This window comes from Atta colombica, unplaced genomic scaffold (genome assembly GCF_001594045.1).
Source record: "Atta colombica isolate Treedump-2 unplaced genomic scaffold, Acol1.0 scaffold136, whole genome shotgun sequence".
Classification (NCBI taxonomy): Eukaryota; Metazoa; Arthropoda; class Insecta; order Hymenoptera; family Formicidae; genus Atta; species Atta colombica.
Window position 1 is genome coordinate 831010 of NW_017259224.1, and position 8697 is coordinate 839706.

The 8697-nt window shown below is 37.4% G+C and overlaps 1 protein-coding gene across 1 annotated transcript in view; it reads left to right on the top strand.

Annotated features, from left to right (window-relative positions):
• The window catches only part of LOC108684572 (N-acetylglucosamine-6-sulfatase-like), a 5426-nt gene extending 5123 nt beyond the window's left edge, over positions 1-303 (top strand). Inside the window, exon 10 of the mRNA XM_018188961.1 lies at positions 133-303. Coding sequence (XP_018044450.1) covers positions 133-303 — 171 coding nt within the window. The remainder of the gene's footprint in view (positions 1-132) is intronic.
• The last annotated feature ends 8394 nt before the right edge of the window (positions 304-8697 follow it).

Consider the following 8697-nt stretch of genomic DNA (forward strand, 5'->3'; position numbering starts at 1 on the left):
TTTATTATAATTTGAAAATTGCAGCTTAAGCGACCAATATTCGCGTAACTTTTTCAGCTTATTTTTAGCTCTAAATTCCCCTTGAGGTATTGACGTATAATTAAGAATCACCCTATGTGCTGTCTATTCTAGGTCGGAAGTAAGAGCACCAAAAGTTGTCTTATTTCGAATTATTGCATTTATGGAAATCGCCGTCAGAGAATACGCCGCGAATCTGGATATAAGAATAACTCGCCTTGCGCTCGGGAGGGAGGGGCATGCCCCCCGCGACGGAACTGTTTTCTAAGCAAATATTTTTATTAAAGCCCCGCGGAGAGAGTCTCGAATATCTGAATAGCAATGGCGATATTCGCGAAGGAAAAAGGAGGGATGGGAGGTGATGGAAAAAAGCCGAGCATCGAAGACAGAACGCGATACTATATCGGACGTGTACATATTTATATTGCTAAAACGTTTCTGGTTCCTCCAGAGGATTTGCAGCGCGAAACAACGATTCTCGCTACTCGATATACTTTAACTTGCTATTATTTCACGTGTAAACGATATAAGCCACATATTTTTCGATTCGCGCACAATACAGATGAATGTGGAGAAATAATGTTTAAAGAAAGATGTATGTATGTGATTTTTATATTACAGATGAATAATTAAGAGAAACGAATATATAGAGAATGTTAAATAAACGCGACAATTCTTTTATTTCGATTTTTATTATACGTATTATTCCATAAATCTATACAACACCAGAAATTTGCAGCAATATTGCTGCAATGTTACTGCAATATGTGTATTACTGAAATAATGATATATGCTGTAATTATATACATTATGTTTCTTGCATATTTATTCTTATAATTATCTCCTAATTATTATTTTGCATATATGTACATATATATACAGAGGATATTCTGCATATGTTACATGACGTACTGTATATAATATAAATGATTCTATTTTTTTATGTTATATGTATCTTTTGAATATGTATGTACAGAGTATCCCAAAATTGACGATAAATATTTTAAAGACAGATTCTTTTTATCTTTCATATTTAAAGATTTTTCATTAAATGAATCTGTTTTTAAAATATTTACCGTCAATTTCGTGATCTTATATATTTAAAAAAATATATATATATATATAAAGTGAAACCATCTCTCATTGTCAGTGCACATGCGATCGAAGAATGGTTAGATGCTGGCGCATGCACGAATATTTTTCAAAGTGCGACGAGACTCGTGAGTACCGGCGCACAAAGCGTCCTGGATTCGCCCCTTTCGGTGTCAAGAAGCATGAGAGACGGTCTTTCTTCGTAACGTGAATGAACGTCAAAATGTTTGTAGACTACGGTGGTAGCCGGCCACGGGTCCGTGGGTCCGTTTAATCGTTTGCACAGATGGCATTACGACGAATCTATCGGCCGCGTGCGCGAAGATCGTCTTTGAGATTATTCGTTAGCGAAGTTGCGAGACGTTTCTCAGCGACAAAGCCGAAAGCAAGATCGGGACTTATTCCGCAAGATTTGCATTTAGTGATCCGCCTATGGAAAATTAATGAAAGTGAATCGCCAGAAAAATTCGTTATGCGAAACCGACTGGACAAGTATACATGTATACAGGATTTCTCTTACATAAAAATTTAATAAAGAAGAATAGAAGGTAGTGATTAATTACTTATTTTAAGTATTAAAAGTATCGAATAACAGTGCTTTTAATATTCAAAATAATTAATTAATTTGAATTTCTCTAAGGATGAAGGAAACATGATTGCGAAATTCCAATTTTTGAAAAAATTTGTATTTCGCAATATATACGATTTTTTATTGTATTTTTTCCGCAGAACTTTCCATGTCTTAAAATTCTACACGTTAATCGTTCGAAAAACAGACCTAAGAAGAATATAGATTCTTGAGCTTACAATAACCGTCTTTCCGATTTCTTTCCGGATTTTTACGAATCGATATTTCATTGATACTTCATAGCAGTTCAATTCGATGCAGTTTGCGATCTACATGTAGTTTAGTTGTATTTTCCTGACACAACGCGAGCGAAGCGATACACTATTGTACAAGGATTTTGGCGGATCATTCGATCCTCCTCGATCGATCGCTCGATTGGGCGTTTACTGATCTTCGTTACATCGCTGCTGAAACGTGTAAGAGTCGGCTTGCGGACGAGCCCTTTTATTCTGTGTTTATTGATCGTTCGAGCGAACGATCGCCTCCTTGTTGGCGAGGATCAATGGCTTTCGTTGCCTTTCTAGCCGTAGATCTAGGCTTTACTTTCGTCCCCCTTTCTCTCTCTATCCGGGGGTTCCAGCAGATACTTATGCCAAGTTGCACTTATATTGCAGGGAGAATTACAAAAGGGATCGATTTATCTTGAAAAGATCGCCGGGTTTTCTAAAAAAAGATTTACATATATTAAATACATAACAAGTTTACTGTATAAATATATTCTACTTATTATGGCGCTTTAATTATATGAAATAGCATTTCGCTTAGTTTTTCAACTGCAACTTTTATCTTCTATCACTTACCATTAATCAGCTATTTCATGTGATATACAATTTAATCACCAAATGTCAATTTGTCGATTATAATAATAATATTATATAAATCAAATAAGTAAAGAGAGTGTAAATATTATATAATTATAATATTATATAATAATATTGAAATGTAAAACGATTTGACAATCAGCATCGTTATCAGCAGCGAGATATTCCGATCTCGTTCTTTTAAGATTGAAAGTCATAACATTCATCGAACGCATTAAAAATTAAGCAATTTACAATCTCGAGCTTCTCGGTGATTTGTCTTCAAACGGCATCCCTTGTTATTCGATAATTAGCTGCTCCCTCCTTCGGTATAACTCGACGCGAAGCGAAGCGTATTCTCTGATTTTCCTTTGGCCGACTCGCGCTTTCTTCTCTCTGCGACTTCCATCTCCGAGATCGGCAACGTGGAAAATGCGAATTTATTGTAAATTAGTGAATTGGAAAATAACGGAGTGGAAGCGCTTCTTTCCTGACGGACCTCACGATCGCATTGTACACGTAACAAGATCCGAGACCATAAATCATAATTAGTAAAACGGAAATTATCAGAGTCAGATTAGCAAGAATTTTTAACAAAAATTATCTTCCAAAATTTCTCACTTTAAAGAATAACATAAATCTAAACTATAAAAAAAGAAAAAAAGGTAAAAAAATAAATAACAGATAATTTAAAAAAGTGATGTATTAATAAAAATCAATTCTCTTTAAACTACTATAGTAATGTTTCCACATTTAACTTTAAATCACATTAATATACGTGTATGTATAATTGTATATATAATTATATGTATAATATACGTATATGTATAATATACGTGTATGTACAATAGTCTCCACATTTAATTTTAAATCATATTAATATACGTGTATGTATAATTGTATACTTGTAATTACATTTCCTTTCTAATTGGTTTTCTATTTTCTACATTTTTCATTTTTAATAGTATAGATTTAATAGTATAGATATTATTCTTTTCTTAACTTTTTCGAAGATGTACGCTAAAATGTAAGCGAGCTGATTAAATCCAAGCGAGCTGATTCACGCTTCTTTGTAGAACTCGCCTAATTCATGCACGACGCGTTAAACGACGTACACAAATGTATCGCCATCGGCTAATTATAGTCTTACCTAATTTTCCGTGCACGCGATACCAAAGAGCGATACGGGGCGCGTCTTTAATTACCGATCCATTTCTGCATAAATGCGCCGCGGAACGCAGCCCGCCTGACGATGAAACTCGTATTACCGGTGCCGGCTTATACGAACTACAGTAGTCTAATCAAACATGGAGCTATTAACCGGGTCAACATTTCGAGTTTGGGGTACTTAGTGCCAAAGACTTCGCGGTACCTATGTCAATGACACAACGCACACACGCGTGTACGCGCGTACTCGAAGCGCACGCACACAGGCGCGTGCACTCATCGTCGAGTACCAACGGTGAATGAGTAGCAAAGCGGCCGTGTCGGGCGGCCTTAAATAAATATCTAATGTGCCCAACCCCGACTGGAAACTTCCCCCCCCCTTTTCCTCCCTCTCTCCCTCTGGTCGGTCCTCGCTAATATTGTTTTAGGCACAGCGAGGCAAGCCGAGTTTTGTAACTTGAGAAACGAGCGCGACTCGCGTGCAGAAGCGGCGAGAAGACGACATAATAGCTAGGTGTTCGAAGATCTTGTCAAGCACTTAAGCTTGCGGATACTCTGCTACTGCACGAGTACCAACGTTTTCTTGAATTTATTTAGAGTATATAAATTCGTCTAAAAAAAAAGAATAATATCGAACTTCTATCAGACATTGGGGGGGTGTAATCGTCTGAATTTCATGAAATAAGCTTCAAAGATAACGGATAGGAAAAAAGTATTGCTCCTGTAATTGTTGTAATAATATATTGATGCATGAAAAAGATAGTTTTATTATATGAAGTATGTAAAAATTTAGCTAATGATTTTTGAAAATAATTTTATTGGACCGTTAAAATAATTATGCAAAATAATTAAACTTGATGCTAGAATGTTAAAACTTTTGCAGCATTATTCACTGCTTGATTCCTACATAATTATTTTGATGGTTCAACAAAATTATTTTCAGATTTGTATATCTTAATATACGATAAAAAGTATTGTGTATTTGTGTTGGGAACAGTTCATTCGCGTTCTTGTTAACAGTGTTGTATTTTGTGTTGTATTTTTTAATATATTTGAGTGTTAATTTAACATAATTCAATATTTTTTAGTGTCAAAACGATACAATTTATGAGTAAATGAACAAGTAACAAAAAAATAATTTAAAACGTAAATTCTAAGATGAATGAATAAATTACGCGTTAATATTAACATATTATGAATATTAATTATACTAAAAAAAATATTGCAATAAAAAAAATACTGCCACACAGTGTAAATAAAGTTTGTAAACAAACTGTGTCAGCATTATCTTTTTTATGATCATTTTTTTACACAATATGTTGTTTTGTAACATATTCATCTTATGTTAAATGAATAAAAATTTAAGTAGTCCCCGTTTGAGACATAACGAAATGAACTGTATTCGATACAAATTTTCCAACAGCGTAAATTTGTTATTTCAACAAAATCTTTTTTTATATGTATATAATAATTTTGTATCATAATATATATTTTTTTAGTTATTTATCCGTTTTAATATTCAGTTTTTAACATATTTGCGATCAATAATATTTATATTTCAGTTCTGCTAAAACATAAGTATTTGAAACACAATATTATATATATGTGTTTTAAGTACTTATGTTTTAATAAATCACGGAAATCACGCTTGTTATCTGTTATTTTTTCCAACAAAAATCACAAAAGTATTTAAAGCAGAAATATGTTGAAAAATTATTGATAGGATGAGATTAAAGTTTAAGGGAAATCTACTCGGAAATGGCCAAGAGATTTGTAAATAAAAGTACAGAAAACCCGAGATCTCTTGTATATATGTATAATCATACGTTCTGTTCCGTTTTCACACGCTGAGACTCTTTTCGCTTCTCATAACTCGCAGCTGCTACTTCCGTAGCAGCCCATTTGCCGTGAAAAGTGCCACTTTGTTTGCGGAAAGTGCTTTTTCAAAGAAAAAATCACGCGGACGTAATACGCATAATGCCGCCCGCTCGGAAACCATCTCCTAGTAAACGCGACGTTCTTAAAAGTCCAGCAAAAACGCCGCATTTTTTCACATAGTTGCGTACGCGTCTACGTCACTAACGTTTCAACCTAATCAGAAATAGTCCGCGAGGGCACAGCACGTGATAATGTCAATGCCAGAGAAAATACCTGCGCTTCAATAGACGTTCCTCTCGCTCTCTCTTTTTTCCACTGGCCAGCGTTTGTCGCGGAAATAATTAATTAAGAGTAGAAAGCCACCCCTTCTTACTTCTTCCCCCCCCCTCTCTCTCTCTCTCTCTCTCTCTCCCGTTCCCTTTCCGTTCGTTTCCCTTACGCTCGCTTTCCGCACGTTACTCCCCGCCGGTAACTCATAACTGCGCTCGCCTCTCTCTGCACCTCTGTACCCCTTTGCCTGGCGCGACCCTTATTACCGTGTCGCAGCTCGGTTAACGCGAGCGGGTTAATGAACAGCTCGGGCAAATATAGAATTTCTCATAAAAACTACAAATTACTGCTACCGCGGGTTGCTCACAGCGACGGCCGCGGCGTATGTTCCGTTTTTTTCGCTCCCGCAAAAATTATACAATGCGGGTATAATACGAGAATAGGGAATAATAAAAAATCGCGCTGCCATGCCACTTTGAAGATTGTGCCCGCCGTCGCCGCCGCGATTTCCCGAAAGGCTGAGTTTCGCGGCGGATAATACGGTGGGTGAAAAAAATCCGTCCGAAAAAAAGAGGGAACTGAGCGCGCTCAGAGCGCTGAAAAAAAAGAGGTACGTTTCGACGGAGAACTCGTTAATTGAAAAGGAAGTGGTCCGTACGTGCTGGCCCACACAATCGCGGCTCATTCTCTCACATGCGCGTGCGGTGAGACTGACGATCTTTCACTCTCTCACTGCAGTCAAATCACTGCGAGAGACAGTCATTTAAGGGTTGTGCCACAAAATACTTAAATAATAAGCGAATTGCCCAATAGCGGTATAGAGATCGTGTCTTAATAACCCTAACAATACAAATACCTCTAGGGATACGTTCCAAAACTTGACTCTGTCAACTCCGAGTATCTTTTATCTTTGTTCGATAACTAACAAGAATAAAATGATATTCGAGTTGACAGAATTAAATTTTAGAACGCAACTCCGGAGACATCCAGAGAACGATTGTATGTCCTGTGAACATCCTGAAGATATTTTCTCAGGATGTATCCCGGATAAAGTGTGCTATTAGGAATTCAGGGACATCCTGAAACATCCTGAGAATGTCGTGCTATCAAATGAGCGCCTCACTATGTTCTACATCCATCCATAGATTATAGAAATCGAAAGTCCTAGACGTTTATTTGGGTAATATTTGGGACAATTCTATCGTTTCTTATACATATATCTATTTCAAAGGGACGTTCTAAAGATGCCTAGATGGCATTCCTAAATCTTCTGAAGAACATTCCTCAGAATGTCTTTTGGATAAAGTGTGTCGAATTTGCAAGATTGAAATACTTCACAAAATATTGGCTTCGATGATACAAAAATGCAATTATGTCTCGTTTTTAATGTATATAAAAATCATGTGCAAATAATTACATTTACATGCGAGAAATGAAATCATTTAATAGTCTTAAAATATTGAAAAAGCTTAAAAATGGATTCCAAAAATTATAAACGGATATTCTTAGGACTTCAGATTAGAATGATATGACGTCATTTATTTGTTAGGTCGTTCTAAAATTGTCATTTTACAGAAATTTAATGCTGTTCAATTTATTATTAAAAGACAATAATTAATTACTAATTTGGAATACTAAAAATACTGAACAACGATGCTCTTAATGTTTAAAATAAATAATTAATTACTTTCAATATTGGACAGTATTAGATTTCTGTAAGGGTAATTATAATTCTAAACATACCCCACATATGTCTCAGAATATTCAAGACATTCCAAATCACCCTGAGGATGTCTTGTGCTATTAGTAAGGTTATAACGTAAACAGTAGTAAATCCAACATGATGATTTTCTTACGTTTTACTAAATTGATTTGCTCAAATTTTTCTAACATATGCTATAGATTTAATTATGTTCGATAAGAGTTTCACGCGATAGATAAGGACAATTCCTGAATCTGTTAAAGATTTGCTCGCCACCGATGGTCTAACGCACACTGACACGCGCGCGCATAAACACACACACACACACACACACACACACACACAGAGCGTGTATCCCATCGTCGTCACTCCGCGAGCGGCGCGTAGCTCGCATTATATTATTACACTCGTGCTGCTGTTTGTCAGCTTAAAACCGGGAGCCATTAGCAGGTATTATTTTAGCCGTGATCCACTGTTAACGCGGAACAATGGCGCCGGCACGACCAACGTCCCACGATATTAAATGAAGCGAAGTGATACATTTCGTCGGGGGATGGGGAGACGGGCAAATAGGGACGGCGTCGCGGGGCACAGGCGTTGGCGATGCGGGGGTGGGCCAAGGGTAGAGAAAACCCGGGGCTCTCTCTCTCTCTCTCTCTCTCTCTCTCTCTCTCTCTCTCTCTCTCTCTCTCTCTCTCTCTCTCTCGAGGTACCGAGAGACCGAGAGAGGGTGGGTTCCGCGCGCGCGGAACTAGAACGAGGGGTGGTAAGACGGGGCTCGTCGCGTATTACGTTACGCCTCTGGCCTGTGTAAATACCGCAGCGCTGTAATCTAGAGTTAATGGTGCTCTAGTGACGCGAGTATCTATCGAGAGCACTATCGTCCCCGTATAACTTCCAGCCCCCAGGAGTCCTGCGGGGCGCGAAACGAGAGAGAAGTCCCCGACCTCCGCGGACAGAGCTTTGCTTAATGATGTCCGGGAGCTACGCTTAAATTTCATTTCGCGCATCCGGCTCTCCTTTATGCCTCAGCTCAGCTTTAGTCGGAGCTGATTCACCTGGAACTTCCAGTTAGTCTTTCCCGAGGAAACAAGCTCGCGCGAAAATTAATTCGAGGATGTCCGCGAATAGAAAATTTTACA